Here is a 19,770-nt window from a genome sequence, read left to right on the forward strand (position 1 = left end):
GTGACGCTGAAGAGTGAAATTGTAGGCTTTTCATTGTGGCTCTGGACATTGTGTGCATTTCACCACGTCGGTCATACTTTTAGTGCCCTTATTCATAGTGTCTCAGAGTAGGAGTGATGTTTTAGGATAGGCCTACATTTTGAAAATAACATCAGGCTGGTCTCAGAGACTAAACGTAACATAGTAAAAGTAAATCCGGGAGATTCAAATTAGTATGATATGTTACACTTTGTATGGTTCCATAAGACAGAAGGTTATGGTTGGATGGGTGGGCGTATAAAGCGAATGTCTAGCAACCCATAGGTTGCATGTTCAAATCTCATCACGGACAACTTTAGCATTTCAGCTAATTAGCAACGTTGCAACTACGTTTTAGCTACTTTGCAACTACTTAATATGTTAGCTAACCCTTCCCTTAACATTAACCCTTTAACCTAACCATAACCCCTAGCCAACCTAACGTTAGCCACAACAAATTGGAATTCTTAACATATCACGCGTTTGCATATTCGTAACAAATTGTACAATTGCAATTCGTAACATATTGTATGAATTGCAATTTGTAACATATCATACAAATTATAATTTGTAACACATCATACAAAATGCATGATGGACATCCACAAATTGATACATACCATATGAAACGTAACATATCATACTAATTGGAGGGTCCCAGATGTACATTTACTATGTTACGTCTACCCCTGAGTCCAGGTTGATTAAATGGGCAGGGGGGACCTGATCCTAGATTAGATCTACTCTGAGATGCTTGATACCGCCCCAGATCTTCACCAATGCAAAGGAGATGGGCAGCCCAAGGGCAAGGGGTTTGTTTCTGGATGTAAAGGAACTTAATCCTTCCTCACCATTCAGGAGAATACGGGTTTGTTTCTGGATGTAAGGGAACTTTATCCTTCCTCACGTCTCAGGAGAATACAGGTTTGTTTCTGGATGTAAGGGAACTTTATCCTTCCTCACGTCTCAGGAGAATACAGGTTTGTTTCTGGATGTAAGGGAACTTTATCCTTCCTCACGTCTCAGGAGAATACAGGTTTGTTTCTGGATGTAAGGGAGCTTTATCCTTCCTCACCATACAGGAGAATACGGGTTTGTTTCTGGATGTAAGGGAACTTTATCCTTCCTCACGTCTCAGGAGAATACAGGTTTGTTTCTGGATGTAAGGGAACTTTATCCTTCCTCACGTCTCAGGAGAATACAGGTTTGTTTCTGGATGTAAGGGAACTTTATCCTTCCTCACGTCTCAGGAGAATACAGGTTTGTTTCTGGATGTAAGGGAACTTTATCCTTCCTCACGTCTCAGGAGAATACAGGTTTGTTTCTGGATGTAAGGGAACTTTATCCTTCCTCACGTCTCAGGAGAATACAGGTTTGTTTCTGGATGTAAGGGAACTTTATCCTTCCTCACGTCTCAGGAGAATACAGGTTTGTTTCTGGATGTAAGGGAACTGTATCTTTCCTCACCACTCAAGAGAATACGGGTTTGTTTCTGGATGTAAGGGACCTCTATCCTTCCTCACCTCTCAAGATAATAAATACTCTACCGGTCAGAAGTTTTAGAACACCTACTCATTCAAGGGTTTTTCTTTATTTTTACTATTTTCTACATTGTAGAATAATAGTGAAGACATCAGAACTATGAAATAACACATATGGAGTCATGTAGTAACTGAAAAAGTGTTAAACAAATCAAAATATATTTTATATTTGAGATTATTCAAATAGCCACCCTTTGCCTTGATGACAGCTTTCCACACTCTTGGCATTCTCTCAACCAGCTTCATCTCAAGACATCAGTCAGGAAGTTAAAGCTTGGTCGCAAATGGGTCTTCCAAATGGACAATGACCCCAAGCATACTTCCAAAGTTGTGCCAAAATGGCTTAAGGACAACAAAGTCAAGGTATTGGAGTGGCCATCACAAAGCCCTGACCTCAATCCTATAGAACATTTGTGGGCAGAACTGAAAAAGCGTGTGCGAGCAAGGAGGCCTACAAACCTGCCTCAGTTACACCAGCTCTGTCTGGAGGAATAGGCCAGAATTCACCCAATTTATTGTGGGAAGCTTGTGGAAGGCTACCCGAAATGTTTGACCCAAGTTAAACAATTTAAAGGCAACCCACTGGGAATGTGATGAAAGAAATAAAAGCTAAAATAAATAATTCTCTCTGCTATTATTCTGACATTTCACATTCTTAAAATAAAGTGGTGATCCTAACTGACCTAAAACAGGGGATTTTTACTAGGATTAAATGTCAGGAATTGTGAAAAACTGAGTTTAGATGTATTTGGTTAAGGTGTATGTAGACTTCCGACTTCAACTGTATCCCCTCATCAGTCTCTGTATAATTATTCCCTCTGCTCCCCCAAGTCTTTGTGTGTTATTGTTCCATGTGGAGGTGTCGCTAGCTCGTGTTGAGCATTATGTTACTTTTATCGCCGGGATATTCACCCGTGTATTTTGTTTTCCCAGTACGCATTTAAGTCGCACTGTATTTGGTTTACGCATTGCTGCGGACTGCTGTATTGGCCAAATACACCATATTCTTTGATTCACACCTCCTGCGCCTGACTCCGTCCTACACACCTTGTTACAGAATAACACACCCAAACAGCATGGAGTCAGCAGGAGCAGGGAATATGCCTGGAGTCTTACTGCTACTAAGAGTAGATCATGTCTTACTGCTACTGTAGAAGAGTAGATCATGTCTTACTGCTACTGTAGAAGAGTAGATCATGTTTTACTGCTACTGTAGAAGAGTAGATCATGTTTTACTGCTACTGTAGAAGAGTAGATCATGTTTTACTGCTACTGTAGAAGAGTAGATCATGTTTTACTGCTACTGTAGAAGAGTAGATCATGTTTTACTGCTACTGTAGAAGAGTAGATCATGTTTTACTGCTACTGTAGAAGAGTAGATCATGTGAGAGTACACAACTCCTAGTTTTCCCTACAAAGGCACAAACACTTGCACACATTGAAAGGAGAGTAGTCTTGAGTTGCCACACTTCCAAGTATAATTTTCTGATCGAACGTGAGAAAATCGTAAATCGAGGTTCATAGGAGATAAACTAGGAAGTCATAGATTATTGAGCAGAGTTATTATGGGAAGTTCCTATAAATGAAATCTGCCATTTTAACGCAACATATAAATGCATATCTGCATACAATATCTAACAGTATTCTAGAATTGCCCTGTAACTGGTCTGTAATGACCCAGTTGCTGTGATAATCTCCTCCTGGTTCGTTGTTGAATTACAGGACTTCCCCATCATGTTCATCCATCACCTAGCAACAGTGAGCCTGATCAGTTTCTCCTACGCTAACAACATGCTGCGTGTCGGGAGCCTGGTGATGTGTGCCCTTTCTAGGGAGTTTTTCCTAGCCACCGTGCTTCTACACCTGCATTACTAGCTGTTTGGGGTTTTAGGCTGGGTTTCTGTACAGCACTTCGAGATATTAGCTGATGTAAGAAGGGCTATATAAAATAAAATTGATTGATTGATTGTCCACGATGCATCAGACTTCCTACTGGAGGTGAGTGGGTATGGACGGACGGACACACACACACAGGCCTCTTCCATCAATCCTATTAGCCAATCTTTAATCATTGGAAAATAAATTAGATTACCTACGATTACGCTTATCCTACCAACGGGACATTAAAAACTGTAATATCTTATGTTTCTACGATTACGCTTATCCTACCAACGGGACATTAAAAACTGTAATATTATGTGGTCCTCTGTAGCTCAGCTGGTAGAGCACGGCGCTTGTAACGCCAAGGTAGTGGGTTCGATCCCCGGGACCACCCATACACAAAAATGTATGCACGCATGACTGTAAGTCGCTTTGGATAAAAGCGTCTGCTAAATGGCATATTATTATTATTATTATTATTATTTATCTTATGTTTCACCGAGTCGTGGCTGAATGACGACATGGACAACATACAGCTAGCGGGCTATACGCTACATCGGCAGGATAGAACGGCTGACTCCGGTAAGACAAGGGGTGGCGGTCTGTGTATATTTGGAAACAACAGCTGGTGCACAAAATCAAATACTAAGGAAGTCTCGAGGTTTTGCTCGCCTGAGGTAGAGTACCTTATGATAAGCTGTAGACCACACTATTTACCAAGAGAGTTTTCATCTATATTTTTCATAGCTGTCTATTTACCACCACAAACCAATGCTGGCATTAAGATTGCACTCAATGAGCTGTATAAGGCCATAACTAAACAGGAAAACGCTCATCCAGAGGCAGCGCTCCTAGTGGCCGGGGACTTTAATGCAGGGAAACTTAAATCCGTTCTACCTAATTTCTACCCGCATGTTAAATATGCAACCAGAGGAAAAAAACTCTAGACCACCTTTACTCCACACACAGAGACGCATACAAAGCTCTCCCTCGCCCTCCATTTGGCAAATCTGACCATAACTCTATCCTCCTGATTCCTGCTTATAAGCAAAAACTAAAGCAGGAAGCACCAGTGACTCGGTTAATAAAAAAGTGGTCAGATGACGCAGATGCTAAGCTACAGGACTGTTTTGCTAGGCACAGACTGGAACATGTTCTGGGATTCTTCAGATAGCATTGAGGAGTACACCACATCAGTCACTGGCTTCATCAATAAGTGCATCGATGATGTCGTCCCCAAAGTGACCGTACGTACATACCCCAACCAGAAGCCATGGATTACAGGCAACATCCGCACTGAGCTAAAGGGTAGAGCTGCCGCTTTCAAGGAGCGGGACTCTAACCCAGACGCTTATAAGAAATCCCGCTATGCCCTCCGACGAACCATCAAACAGGCAAAGAGTCAATACAGGACTAAGATTGAATCGTACTAAACCGGCTCTGATGCTCGTCGGATGTGGCAGGGCTTGAAAACTATTACAGACTACAAAGGGAAGCACAGCCGCGAGCTGCCCAGTGACACAAGCCCAACAGACGAGCTAACCCATTTCTATGCTCGCTTCGAGGCAGGCAACACTGAAGCATGCATGAGAGCACCAGCTGTTCCGGATGACTATGTGATCACGCTCTCCGTAGCTGATGTGAGTAAGACTTTTAAGCAGGTCAAGATTCACAAGGCCGCAGGGCCAGACGGATTACCAGGACGTGTACTCCGAGCATGTGCTGACCAACTGGCAAGTGTCTTCACCAACATTTTCAACATGTCCCTGACTGAGTCTGTAATACCAACATGTTTCAAGCAGACCACCATAGTCCCCGTGCCCAAGGACACTAAGATAACCTGCCTAAATGACTACCGACCCATAGCACTGACGTCTGTAGCCATGAAGTGCTTTGAAAGGCTGGTCATGGCTCACATCAACACCATTATCCCAGAAACCCTAGACCCACTCCAATTTGCATATCGCCCCAACAGATCCACAGATGATACAATCTCTATTGCACTCCACACTGCCCTTTCCCACCTGGACAATAGGAACACCTACGTGAGAATGCTATTAATTGACTACAGCTCAGCATTCAACACCATAGTGCCCTCAAAGCTCATCACTAAGCTAAGGATCCTGGGACTAAACACCTCCCTGTGCAACTGGATCCTGGACTTCCTGACGGGCCGCCCCCAGGTGGTGAGGGTAGGTAACAACACATCTGCCACGCTGATCCTAAACACAGGGGCCCCTCAGGGGTGTGTGCTCAGTCCCCTCCTGTACTCCCTGTTCACACATGACTGCATGGCCCGGCACGACTCCAACACCATCATTAAGTTTGCCGACGACACAACAGTGGTAGGCCTGATCACCGACAACGATGAGACAGCCTATAGGGAGGAGGTCAGAGGCCTGGCCGTGTGGTGCCAGGATAACAACCTCTCCCTCAACGTGACCAAGACAGAGGAGATGATTGTGGACTACAGGGAAAAAAAGAGGACTGAGCACGCCCCCATTCTCATCGACGGGGCTGTAGTGGAACAGGTTGAGAGCTTCAAGTTCCTTGGTGTCCACATCACCAACGAACTATCATGGTCCAAACACACCAGTCGTGAAGAGGGCACGACAAAGCCTATTCCCCCTCAGGAGACTGAAAAGATTTGGCATGGGTCCTCAGATCCTCAAAATGTTCTACAGCTGCACCATCGAGAGCATCCTGACTGGTTGCATCACCGCCTGGTATGGCAACTGCTCGGCCTCCGACTGCAAGGCACTACAGAGGGTAGTGCGTACAGCCCAGTACATCACTGGGGCCAAGCTTCCTGCCATCCAGGACCTCTATACCAGGCGGTGTCAGAGGAAGGCCCTCAAAATTGTCAAAGACTCCAGCCACCCTAGTCATAGACTGTTCTCTCTGCTACCACACAGCAAGCGGTACCGGAGCGCCAAGTCTAGGTCCAAAAGGCTTCTCAACAGCTTCTACCCCCAAGCCATAAGACTCCTGAACAGCTAATCATGGCTACCCGGACTATTTGCACTGCCCCCCCCACCCCATCCCCCTCTTTTACGCTGCTGATACTCTGTTTATTATTTATGCATAGTCACTTTAACTCTATCCACATGTACATATTACCTCGACTAGCCGGTGCCCCCGCACATTGACTCTGTACCGGTACGCCCCTTTATACAGCCTCCCTTCTGTTATTTTATTTTACGTCATCTGGTCCTACCTCATAGCCGGGAAGGCCTTGGTCCGAGGAAAGGTGAGTGGGATGTAGGACTAGTACAGGTCAGATGTAGAAAGGTGAGTGGGAGTTGTAGTACAGCTCTGACTTCTCCAGATTAGGGACACAACTCTGGGTTCTAGTCGGAGCCTGTATGAGGACAGGGCCTGTATTAAGAAAGCGTCTCAAGAGTAGAAGTGCTGATCTAGGATCAGGTCCTTCCTGTTCGTATAATCTTATTCATTATGATCTAAAAGACACAACTGATGCTATATCAGCAATGTTACTCGGAGACTGTTGTGAATACAGGCCCAGACTTGAGAACCTCAGGAGTGGAAGTTCCATCATGTCAGACCTCAGCTCAGGCTATAAATAACAACACCTGTTGCATGTTGGAGGCTATGGAAGGACTACGGAATAACACGTTATATATTGCTTCATACCTTTCCTTCTCTTTCTCTCTGCAGAGATGGCTCCTTTCTTTTCTCTCTGGGGTGAGAGGGATCCTCCTATCTTTCCATCTCTCTTTCTCGGCTGAGTCTTCCTCCTCCACTTCTCTTTTGCTTGCTTGCCCTGTCTAACTGACGACTATGTATTCTCTTCAGTAAGTCTTTTATTTATGCCTTCATATACTTTCCCCTCCAAACAATGTGGTAAACTCCAGCATGTGCAGTTTGAGTCAGAATTCACAAAGGCAGTCTGTGACATTTTGACTGGCAATGGGTTACATATGAAGAGATTCTGTTATTAATTTATGTGTAATTACCTATGAAAATAAGGTGCCTTATTCGTTCTGACCTGGCAACCATGTTTCCAGGATGTCAAGCACGTCATTCACTTTGAATTGTAACATTGTATTTTTCTGTCTGTCAGGTGTCTAAGGATGAGAGGTGTCTCAGAGGAGGCTGACACCAACGGGACCAACGACAGGGGGGTTAAAATGGCTTTCTCTCCTAAGGCAGAGAACGGCACCAATGGCCACACCGTCACCACTAACAGCTGGCCACAGAAACACAGCAGCAGCAGGTGATAGAGAGGAGTCTGCTGTCTGATTCACACTATAGGGCCGAGCCGAGCCAGGTCAAATATGTCTGGCCTGGTTACGCTGCGCATCCACTATTTGTTGGAACTGTGCTGGAAAGGACAATATCTGAGCCAGTACTGTTCAGGTCAGCCCTATAGTGAGAATCAGGCATATCTGTGAGGCCTTTCCACTACTAGTTCATCCTATCCTAGATTACATCTTGAAGCGCTTTTCCAGCCTCATCCAGTTCCCTGGACGGTTTAAGACTCAGTTTCTTCATTCACCTGACTCTTTTTAATTTTTCTTCTTCAGAACTGACAATGATCATAGTACTTTTAAGAAGATCGGTAACTATGACAACAGACAATGGATGAGTAGACACACTGTGACCCAGAGAATCAAAACTGATTAAACAAATATTTGCATTTCCTGATGTCAAGTAGATCTGTAGATATTTGCAGTACCTTATGTGCATAGAATGTTTGTTAGTAGTCCCATTTTTTTTAATGTGATGCTGCAGTTTCTCTTCTCGCCCTGTTTTATTGGTCAGGTGGACTTGAGTTACTACTGTATATTTTAAGAATTAATTGTTCAGTTACTTTGTTTTTGTTTGTTTCTGTTCTGTTTTGACTGTTTCTATATTATTAATATGAGACCAATGTTTATTGAATTGTTATGAATGTTTAATGTTTTAAAATGTCTTTGCCTCAATGTAATTGGTAAAAATGCATATGAATTTAATGTGAAGAAGCCAACACAATCCTCTTCAGTGGAGATCATCCATTGGTGTGTTGTGAGTGTTGAGTACAGAGACCAAAATAGATGTTTATTTGTGTAAGATGTTTTAATTCATATTAGAGATGTTTTTATTCATATTAATGGTTGTAACATAACTTTGAATATCCCACCACACAAACCGTGATTCAGTGTGTCCTGAGAGAGTTATGATAGGAGACAGATTTGACATTTAGTTTAAGCTGGAAGGGGTCAACTCATTTTTCAGTCAACTCCAGTCCTCTGCCCACTCTCCTTTTAGCAGACAAAGGATGAAGTTGACAGCAAATGAAGAGTAGATTCTCCTTTACTCTTCTGGGCACACAAAACTTCCACACCCAAATACAGTTATCACATAAAAGTCCCATGGGAGGAACAGAAATGTCCATGATTTTGTGGACAAACTATCCAGTTCCAGTCCTCTATGGCTTGAGGGCTTCCACGTCTTGGTTTTCTGCCGCTACCTGCAGCTCTTTTTGCTTGTTCATGTAGCGGTATCCCCGCATGGTACACAGGTATCCCCCGTAGAGTGTCAACAGCATCATCGAGGCAGAAAACCCCCGGTATCCGAAGTCGGCGAGACGCTTTGCGGTGGTCAACATGGTGATGGTGTTCCTGGCGGAACCAAATACATGTGGGTCTCTGAGGAGGTTATCCAGCAACTACAAGTTGTAGTACAACGAAGAGTAGCTGGCTACATACATCTCCTTGTTTACATTTCAACAAAAAATTATAACACTATCAGATGTTAGTTAAAGACACAGGGTATCTGATGGAATTTAGCTAGCCAGCTAGGTTAGCTAGCTAACAATTGGCTAGCTATCAAGGTTAGCAAGCTATTATCAACAAATGACATCAAAATTCTATGAATTTCCAGTTTCAGATTATTGCTATGTAAATTGCATTGTTGCTTACCTTTCTTGTAAAAGAGAACGATAGTCAGATTAATGATACCCCTCTCAATGTCAACACACCTAGCTAGCTAACTTTTTCCGTAACTGAAAGCAATGGAGTCTTGCGAGGGTCAAAAGTCATTCGGTTCTTGAGTAATCAGTAGTGGGTGGAGCCGTATAGACGTTCTGTACATGTTTCCTAGGTCGGACGTATTTTGATGCTGCACACGTGAGAAGAACGATGGCAACATGTGGAGCAGAGAGTGACGTTCTGGATGAAAAAGATGATCCCGGTGCAGCGCCTTACGGCAATTTTATAAACTATTACACATTCAACCCACCAGAGAACCGTCTAAGCCTCATTCCCACCACACTTATTCAGGATTTGGGGTATGGCAAAGACAGCAGTGAAACCATATTGATGCTGGATGTCGGCTGCAATTCAGGGGTAAGTTAATGCTAGCTAAGTTAGCCAGCTAACGCTAGCTAAGTTAGCCAGCTAACGTTAGCCACAGAAAGATTTAATCATGTTAGCCATCCTTTACAAATTGATCTACCACCCACACAAGTTAAGTGAACAATCACTGAGTTTCATCATCGGTCATTGAATACTTTGAGTCAATTGTCTGACACTAATGAAGTATTTTTCTCATCTATCCATGTGTAATATATAACAGGAACTGACAGTGGCATTGTACAGACACCTCCAACAGAGGGTCCTATCTGAAGACGCTACAACACCACCCGACAGTGATCTTCAGCTCCTTGGCTTCGACCTGGACGAAACCCTGATCCTCCGTGCCCAACAGACCAACCCTTTCCCCCAGAGCATCTCGTTCATTCCCTTAGACATCACTGAGGATGCTGCTAGCCAGACCCAGCTACAGGACTACCTGAGACAACATGGCTGCTTCCGCTTCCACCTCTCCCTGTGCCTGGCTGTTACCATGTGGGTCCACCTGAACCATGGAGACGCTGCCCTGCTGGGGCTCCTCTCCCGGCTGGCATCCGTCAGCCAACACCTTCTCCTGGAGGCCCAGCCCTGGAAGTGCTACCGCTCAGCTGCCAGGAGGCTGAGGAAGCTAGGGCGGTCTGACTTTGACCACTTCAAGGAGTTAAAAATCAGAGGAGATGTGGCAGAACAAGCCAGGGAACACTTAGAGAAACACTGTGGGATGGCACTGATGCAGTGTTTTGGTAGTACCAGCTGGGATCGTAGATTGCTGCTCTTCAGGAGAAGCGAGACGGTAGACCTACATCTATCCCAGTAGATAAAGTGACTGGACTTGTAGTATCTGTTATAATGATTGTCATAAAGGAGTCATCTGAAAACCTTTGAAAATGTCTTCCTTGACAATGAAGTGACAAGGTCCTCAGGAAATGTGTATGTGCAGGGAAGGAACTCCAGATTCTGAGTCTTTAAGCACAGTGAAGGACCAGTATTTCGATTGAACACTAGGAGGCAATAATACTATTTTGTTACTACTTGTAATACCACCATACCTAGTGCATGCTTTCAGCTATACATTTAACTGATCTTGCTCTATTTTCTTCTTCATAGTGGGTATGTTTTGGCTAACAGTTATTAATCAACAATGTGTGAATATATGTGTGTATGTCTCTCTGAGAAATTAATTTGATCTTTTATTTTTTGGGATGTAAAAAAACATGAATTTACTACTCCAAAGCATGATATCTCTTCAAATAACATGACCCCCTTCCTTCAGGGATCTCTCTCAAAGTTCATATTAAATTATTAGAAAATAACCATTCTCTCTCTGCCTGAGGATGAAGCTTTTTTATTTACATTATAGCCATTGAGTACTCTCTTGTTCTTTATTTAAAAACTTCTACAGCATCCCATGTGTTACAGCAAGTAGCACGAGCTGTGTTAATTGTAATGTAAAAAATATTTGACATTGACATGAAATGACCAGTTGAAACTGTGGTGAGGAAAAAACATATTTGTCAAGTTTGTCATACAATTTGTGTTTTCTTTACAGAAAGAACAATCAAAAGTTTGTAGCTACAAACAACTAGCTACAAACAACTAGCTACAAAATCAAAACTATTAGATGGTGAATCATAATCTTATGGTATACTCTCCATGCTCATTACAGAATGTAGATAAACAAAAGGAGCAATACATGTGAAATTGATCTGATATAAACTCTCACATACCGGTAACGGTTCTTCATCCTCAGCCAGAAGGATCTGAGGGTTCTTCAGTGAGAGCTGAATCTGGAGTTATCTCTTTGTTCAGTCGTTTTAATCAGCAGCTTGGGATTTGTTACTGCTACTTTTAGAACCTGAATAGAACACACCAGTGGCAGTCTAATGGTTAGAGCATAGAATTAAGAATTAGAATACTAGAATGGACATGAACCTTCTTATGACGGTATAAAGGTCAGGGAGTTGGTCAACCATGGTTTGCTACTGCTGTGATAAGATATTATGTAAAATAATGAATTTATCTGCACTTTATTTTTATTAGCTAGCCAGTCAGTTTTAGAGGAATGATTTTTCAAATTAACTGCCAATATGCTAACATTCCATTCCAACAATGCAGTCAATCCACAGCCATACACTGGCTGAAATCAGTTGATGATAGGACTTATACAAGTTGTAAATGCAACAGGTACTGATACTGTATCATATAATAGCTTTCCACAAAAACAAACATGTAGATTTATGGTCTGTTAACATATATTTTAGAGGCTATTTATACAGAACATTTGTATAAAACCTCTATAAACTGTATATTTACAGTGCATTCGGAAAGTATTCAGACCCCCTTGACTTTTTACACATTTTGTTACATTACAGGCTCCTTCCTGACTAGTCTCCAAGTCCCTGACGTTGAAAAACATCCCCACAGCATGATGCTGCCACCAACATGCTTCACCTCCAGATGTGACGCTTGGCATCCAGGCCAACGACTTCAATCTTGGTTTCATCAGACCAGAGAATCTTGTTTCTCATGATCTGAGAGTCCTTTAGGTGCGTTTTGGCAAACTCCAAGCAGGCTGTCATGTGCCTTTTACTGAGGAGTGGCTTCCGTCTGGCCACTCTACCATAAAGGCCTGATTGGTGGAGTGCTGCAGAGATGGTTGTCCTTCTGGAAGGTTCTCCCATCTCCGCAGAGGAACTCTGGAGCTCTGTCAGAGTGACCATCATGTTCTTGGTCACATCCCTGACCAAGGCCCTTCTCCCCCGAGTGCTCAGTTTGGCTGGGCGGCCAACTCTAGGAAGAGTCTTGGTGATTCCAAACTTCTTCCATTTAAGAATGATGGAGGCCACTGTGTTCTCGGGGACCTTCAATGCTGCAGACATTTTTTGGTACCCTTCCCCTGATCTGTACCTCGACAATCCTGTATCGGAGCTCTATGGACATTATATACACAGGTGTGTGCCTTTCCAAATCATGTCCAATCAATTGAATTTACCACAGGTGGACTCCAATTAAGTTGTAGAAACATCTCAAGGATGATCAATGGAAACAGAACGCACCTGAGCTCAATTTCGAGTCTCATAGCAAAGGGTCTGAATATGTGGTATTTCAGTTGTTTATTTTTAATACATTTGCAAAAAAATCTAAAAACTTGTTTTCACTTTGTCAGTATTGGGTATTGTGTGTTGATTGATGATAATTGTTATTTATTTAATCAATTTTAGAATAAGGCTGTAACGTAACAAAACATGGAAAAACTCAAGGGGTTTGTCCTTCTCTCCCTCCATACCTCCATACCTGTCCTCCTCTCCCTCCGTACCTGTCCTCCTCTCCCTCCATACCTGTCCTCCTCTCCCTCCATACCTCCATACCTGTCCTCCTCTCCCTCCGTACCTGTCCTCCTCTACCGCCATACCTGTCCTCCTTTCCCTCCTTACCTGTCCTCCTCTCTCCCCATACCTGTCCTCCTCTCCCTCCTTGCCTGTCCTCCTCTCCCTCCATACCTGTCCTCCTCTCCCTCCTTGCCTGTCCTCCTCTCCCTCCATACCTGTCCTCCTCTCCCTCCATACCTGTCCTCCTCTCTCCCCATACCTGTCCTCCTCTCCCTCCTTACCTGTCCTCCTCTCCCTCAATACCTGTCCTCCTCTCCCTCCATACCTGTCCTCCTCTCCCTCCAGTAGTTTCCTGTAGGTGGCTATCTCTATGTCCAGGGCCAGCTTGAGGTTCATCAGGTCCTGGTACTCTCTGAGCTGCCTGACCATGTCCTGCTTGGCCCTCTGCAGAGCATCCTCCAGATCTCTGATCTTGGATTTAACCTCCTTCACAGCCAGCTCCCCGCGGCCCTCAGCATCAGCGACCTGGTTATCCAGGTTGACACGCTACGGGACATTAGGGACATCAACACCAGGGTTAAGGTTGCATCAACTCCATGGCATTACTTTCTTGCTTACATTTACATTTACATTTTAGTCATTTAGCAGACGCTCTTATCCAGAGCGACTTACACACCAAGTGGCACTCCATGGCATGGCTGCTGAATCTTATATCCGATAAAGTAGATCCCATCTGGCAGGGTATGTACTGCATACATGTTTTTGTTTGAAATTACTGTGCCTCAAAGCAGTTAAACCATATAGCATTATATAATAAGTGAACTACCTGTTGTTTGACAGCCTCCATCTCACTCTGCAGACGGCCGATCAAGCGGTTGATTTCTGCCATCTTTCCCTTGGTGTTCCTCAGCTCGTCTCCACACTGCGTGGCCTGGGTGGCCATCTGATCCAACTGAGATCAAAACACAACTTGCATTACTTGAAGGCCCCGAAAATCAGGGCCCGTATCCACAAAGTAGCTCAGAGTTGGACTGCTGGTCTAGGATCAGGTCCAAATAATGTTATTCACTATGATCTAAAAGGATAAACTGATCCTAGATTAGCACTCCTACTCTGAGAGGCCTAGTTCTCTTGCATCTTCTTCGCACTATCTGCCAAACCACACATTTTAGACTCTGATCTTTTCCTTTCCCATTGTCCTTCAAACATGGTTCCAGCTGCTATGGATGGATGTGTAACCAGGCCAGAGCAGGACGGCTCGGTTCAGTATGTGTGTAATGGGAATTGATTTCCATGTAGTGAAACAAAATTCCTCTTAACCACTTCAAACCTAGAATAGCCAACTGTTGTTCACCTTGGACTTGTACCACATCTCAGCCTCCTCTCGGCTCTTAACAGCGATGTCCTCGTACTGAGCCTTGACGTCAGCCACTATCTGGTCCATGTTGAGGTCGCGACTGTTGTCCATCTGCACCACGACAGAGGTGTCCCTGATACTGGCCTGCAGCTCACGCAGCTCCTGGATGTATGGAGAGGTGAACTAACATTTGGGTAGGTAAACAAACATTCTAACACTCCAAAGGATCTTACAGTAACGAGAGTTCCTACATTTTTTGTATATGATCATTGCAGGATTTGAACCCACAACCTTGGCATTGATAGCCCCTCACTCTCACCAACTGCCTGAGCCATACAGGACCACATTTGTGGATTGTAGTTTCTTGGTAATACAGTAATGACCTTACCTCCTCATAGATGGACCTGAGGAAGTTGATCTCATCAGTCAGCGCTCCCACCTTGTCTCCCGGGTCTGCTTTCACCAGGTATGCTGAGTCCACATCCTGATAGGACAACATACTACTACTGTTTGTAAACCTAATACCTTGAAAGAACAGTAGGCCACCAAGTACAAGGTCGCTGGTTCTAATCCCCGAGCCGACTAGGTGAAAAATCTGTCGATGTGCCCTTAAGCAAGGCACTTAACCCTAATTGCTCCTGTAAGTCGCTCTGGATAAGAGCGTCTGCTAAATGACTAAAATGTAAATGTAAAAGTACCTTGTCCAATCATACCAGTCGCAATTTATCGAAGACTGATTGTTTCATTGCAAGGCAACTAGTTAGGCTGAAATTGGTTTTGACATGGTGGTTTGACATGTTCTCTGACCCCCCCGACACACCCGTTTTACATGGTGGTTTGACATGTTCTTTGACCCCCCCGACACACCCCATGTCCAGTTCTTTCGTTTTTCAGTGGTGATATGATACCTATGAGCTTATGTTTTTTTCATCTCGCAGAAGGTGGGGCAGGTTTGGTCATATTGTTGTCTCTGTCTCTCTGTGCCCTTTCATCTGCAGTGTTTGTCTAACTTAACCTCACTCTCATGGTGCAGCACTGTATCGCTGAATACAACATCAAGTTGATGTCATAGAATGATATTGTGTCCATAAAGGAGTCCAAAGGCATCAATGTTATACTTCAGAGACTGCACCATTAAAACACAATTCAGGTGTCACTGGAGAAATGTGATGTTCTCACCTTTTTCAGATTTACAAATTCGTTCTCCATATTGTGTCTCTTGTTGATCTCATCTTGGTGTCTAGGTAAGACCAGAATGACACGAGACTGGCTGTGGTCAGAAAGGTTCTGGCTTTGATCATCTTCTGTCACACTTTGTTATTAGTCAGTGTTAAAATGACACCAGATAATAAATGAGTCATAATCCGGGCCAGGAGTTTCTCCATGAAACTGCAGACTAAACCCCTCTCGCTGACAACTCTTCCCCAGGTCATTGCCAGATAAAAAGAGAACGAATAGAACTCAACCAACGTTCCTGGTAAAATAACTAGAGGTGTTCCTACTTGTGTTGGAAGTCTTCCACCACACACTGCATGTTCCTCAGCTCTCAGTCCAGACAGAGAGAGACAAACAGTCTGACAGACAGACAGACATACATACATACAGATAGATAGACATACAGATAGATAGACAGATAGATACAGACTCCTACTTGTGTTTGAAGTCCTCCACCAGACCTTGCATGTTCCTCAGCTCTCCGTCCAGACAGACAGACAGACAGACAGACACAGACAGACAGAGAAACAGAACAGACAGACTCCTACTTGTGTTTGAAGTCCTCCACCAGACCTTGCATGTTCCTCAGCTCTCCGTCCAGACAGACAGACAGACAGACAGACACAGACAGACAGAGAAACAGAACAGACAGACTCCTACATGTGTTTGAAGTCCTCTACCAGACCTTGCATGTTCCTCAGCTCTCCGTCCAGACAGACAGACAGACACAGACAGACAGAGAAACAGAACAGACAGACTCCTACTTGTGTTTGAAGTCCTCTACCAGACCTTGCATGTTCCTCAACTCTCCGTCCAGCTTGGTCTTGTTGTTGCTGACCACGTCCATCTGGCGGCGGAGGTTGGCCATGTAGGCCTCGAACAGCGGCTCGATGTTGGAGTGGCCCGTCTGCTTACCGTGCAGCAGGTCAGACTTAGTCTCTAACATCTTATTCTGTTGCTCCAGGAAACGCACCTACAGGGAGAAAAGAGAAGCAGATAGTTGAGGAAATAGCACGTGGTAATGCAGGGTCTTCAGTGGCCCTGAAGAGAGGCCTTTCTCTTTGATTCAAAGATACCCCATTTTGGTCACGGTGGATTTTCTCTGACTAGTCTCCAAGTCCCTGCCGCTGAAAAACATCCCCACAGCATGATGCTGCCACCACCATGCTTCACCGTAGGGATGGTGGCAGGTTTCCTCCAGATGTGGAGAGAATCTTGTTTCTCATAGTCTGAGAGTCCTTTAGGTGCCTTTTGGCAAACTCCAAGCGGGCTGTCATGTGCCTTTTACTGAGGAGTGGCTTCTATCTGGCCACTCTACCATAAAGGCCTGATTGGTGGAGTACTGCAGAGATGGTTGTCTTCTGGAAAGTTCTCCCATCTCCACAGAGGAACTCTGGAGTGCTGTCAGAGTGACCATCGGTTCTTGGTCACCTCCCTGACCAAGGCCCTTCTCCCCCGATTGCTCAGCTGAATGAGCTGAGAGAAATGGGACATGGGATGGTGCTTTAAATATATTTTACTTGTTATTAGACATCTTTAAATGGGCTTCGCATCCCAAATCCCCTGCACCAATAGGGCATGGTTTGTCTCAAAAATGTCTAGGGTTCAGGTTAACTCCTGAGACGAATAGGAGTTTGTTATTGCAGGAAGCTTAGGGCTGTGCACTAGCCTGGTGATCCGTAGAGTAGAACAGGCACAAAGCCTCTAATGTGACTCTGTTAGCCATTCCGTGAGAAACGTCAGATATGATGTAAGCTAAGTGGTGTATCGTTGACCACCGGCTGTGAAAGAGCAGGTGACTTTGTTTTCATGGGTTAGCACGAGTCCAACTGATATACGAAGTCAAAGTCAAACGAAGTACAGAACAACAAACAATCAAAAAATCCTTTACTTTCATCATCTTTGCTCCTGAGGTGCTGACCTGTTGCACCCTCTATAACCACTGTGATTATCCTTTGACCCTGCTGGTCATCTATGAACGTTTGAACATCTTGAAGAACGATCTGGCCTTAATGGCCATGTACTCTTATAATCTCCACCCGGCACAGCCAGAAGAGGACTGGCCACCCCTCAGAGTCTGGTTCCTCTCTAGGTTTCTTCCTAGGTTCCTGCCTTTCTGGGGAGTTTTTCCTAGCCACTGTGCTTCCACATCTGCATTGCTTGGTGTTTGGGGTTTTAGGCTGGGTATCTGTATAAGCTCTTTGTGACAACTGTTGATGTAAAAAATGGCTTTATTAAATACATTTGAATTTGATTTGTCATAGACTGTTACTTTAATGTGGTAATGAAAAAATAAACAGATGGCAATCACTGTTTGTTCTGCCTTTTTCCAATCAATGGCTAAACCAAGTTGGCTTTCAGTCCTGTTGTAGCTCATTCAGACAGAGGAAAACCATTATAGACATAAGACTCCCTGGAAAACAGTTCAATTATTGCTACTGTGTGGACTATCCTGATTAAGTAAAAAAGAGACCTTCATAATCATAAGCGACAACCACACAGACCTTGTCGATGAAGGAGGCGACGCGGTTGTTGAGGCCCTTGATCTGGTCCTTCTCATGGATGCGGGTGACCTGCAGGTTGGGGTCGATCTCCAGGTTGAGAGGGGCCAGCAGGCTCATGATGACTGAGACAGAGTGGAGAGGGCTGCTGTGGTGGCCACTGGAGCTGGAGATATGCTTGGACCTCAGGCTCATGGTGGAAGGGAAGAAGGAGAGGGGAGAGGTGGAGGGAGAGTTGTAGACAGAGAGGTGGAGAGGGAGAGATGGAGAGGATTGAGAATCAGAGAGGGAGAGATGGAGAGGTGTGAGAATCAGAGTGATGCTTACAGATCATGTTTTGGTATGGCTTTCTCCCCTGTCTTTTCTTCTTCTGTGGATTATGCTGGGAGACAGTCTGTGGAGACAGTCTTCTTCTGTGGTTTATAGGATGCAGGCTGTGGAGACCAGAGCATATGAGCGGAGTGGAGCGGTGAGAATCTCAGCTCCTCGCTCACGGAGTTGTTCACCCCTCCGCTCCCCCCGCTCAAAGCCACATCAGGCCAGTCCGCTCATTATCGCTCAGCGCTCAACGCAGTTTGCATCGCGCTCCACTCAAATCGCCCCCGCTCACTCCAAAAAAGGAACGAAATCTGCATGTATTTCACTTTTAGCTTAAACCACAGCCTTACTTTATCTCCCCGAATTTGTTGCATACAGACTCATCTCGGATTATCCATTCTGTCTTGAAACGGGGATCTAACACTGACGCTAAATTGAGATGTTAATCAGTATAGTATATTCCATAGCGAATTGACACGTTGTTTGCCAATGTTTCTGCAAAAGCAGCGATGCCCATTGGAAGTGCAGCGTGAGTGTAATCGGTGAGCAGGGATTTGATTTCTGTGACAGCAGGGAGGATCATCCCCAGGTTCCCCAGCTGCTTCTGCATTTTGTCTGTGAGGTCTGCTAGTGGTGTCAGCACACGGACAAGGTGCGTCAGCTGCGGTACTTGATTCAGGGTGATGTTAGCAACATTAGACTTGAGTTTGTTTTGCCATAACGGGTCTTTTTGGAACAACCGGATGAACGACTGTATCATCCGCAGCTGGCTGCTCCATCGAATGGCGCAGGCATTTGTGGGGCGGACACCTAATTGGTCGGTTTCCTCTGTGCTCTTGCGTACACTTTTCACCAGGTGCCCGACTTTCTCTAACAGCCTATTAATGTTGTCGTGCTCGTTAACGGCGTTTTTGATCGCCAGCTGAAGCATGTGAATGGGAATCTCAGATGTAAATTTGACAAAGTAAAGTACTGATTTATCATAGTTTCATAGTAAATTAAACAGATGGATTCTGGGTCAGGCTTGAGCATGCTTCAGACTCTTGGTGTGAGCGAGCGAAATTGGAGCGGGACATAGGGCGACGCTCCATCCTTTTAAAAATGCCGCTCTGCGCTCTGTTCAAAATCCATCCGCTCACGCTCCACGCTCGCTCCCGCTCCACTCCGCTCATATGATCTGGTGGAGACAGTCTTCTTCTGTGGTTTATGCGACCCGAAACACACAGCCAGGGCAACTAAGGAGTGGCTCCGTAA

The 19,770-nt window shown here is 44.6% G+C and overlaps 3 protein-coding genes across 3 annotated transcripts; 1 reads left to right on the plus strand and 2 right to left on the minus strand.

The window, feature by feature from the left end:
• Nucleotides 1-8,500: 8,500 nt before the first annotated feature.
• LOC121577945 (cytochrome c oxidase assembly protein COX14) lies at nt 8,501-9,474 on the minus strand. The gene is made up of 2 exons (XM_041891937.1): nt 9,365-9,474; nt 8,501-9,064 (listed from the first exon to the last, which is right to left on the minus strand). Exon 2 carries the CDS (start codon nt 9,049-9,051, stop codon nt 8,872-8,874), a length of 180 nt encoding a protein of 59 aa, XP_041747871.1. The 5' UTR covers nt 9,052-9,064; nt 9,365-9,474; the 3' UTR covers nt 8,501-8,871.
• A 34-nt stretch (nt 9,475-9,508) lies between these two features.
• On the plus strand, nt 9,509-11,371 carry LOC121577943 (pre-miRNA 5'-monophosphate methyltransferase). Its single transcript, XM_041891935.1, has 2 exons — nt 9,509-9,790; nt 10,020-11,371. Exons 1-2 carry the CDS (start codon nt 9,584-9,586, stop codon nt 10,611-10,613), a joined length of 801 nt encoding a protein of 266 aa, XP_041747869.1. The 5' UTR covers nt 9,509-9,583; the 3' UTR covers nt 10,614-11,371.
• Nucleotides 11,372-13,434: 2,063 nt separating this feature from the next.
• Nucleotides 13,435-18,333, minus strand: si:dkey-222f2.1 (keratin, type II cytoskeletal 8; the record flags this gene model as incomplete). Its single annotated transcript, XM_041891936.1, has 7 exons — nt 18,202-18,333; nt 16,462-16,670; nt 15,662-15,722; nt 14,871-14,966; nt 14,480-14,644; nt 13,952-14,077; nt 13,435-13,671 (listed from the first exon to the last, which is right to left on the minus strand). Coding segments are annotated over exons 1-7 (1,011 nt in total), but the record flags the coding sequence as incomplete, so codon positions are not given.
• Between the last annotated feature and the right edge of the window lie 1,437 nt (nt 18,334-19,770).

Source organism: Coregonus clupeaformis, chromosome 12 (genome assembly GCF_020615455.1).
Source record: "Coregonus clupeaformis isolate EN_2021a chromosome 12, ASM2061545v1, whole genome shotgun sequence".
Lineage (NCBI taxonomy): Eukaryota > Metazoa > Chordata > Actinopteri > Salmoniformes > Salmonidae > Coregonus > Coregonus clupeaformis.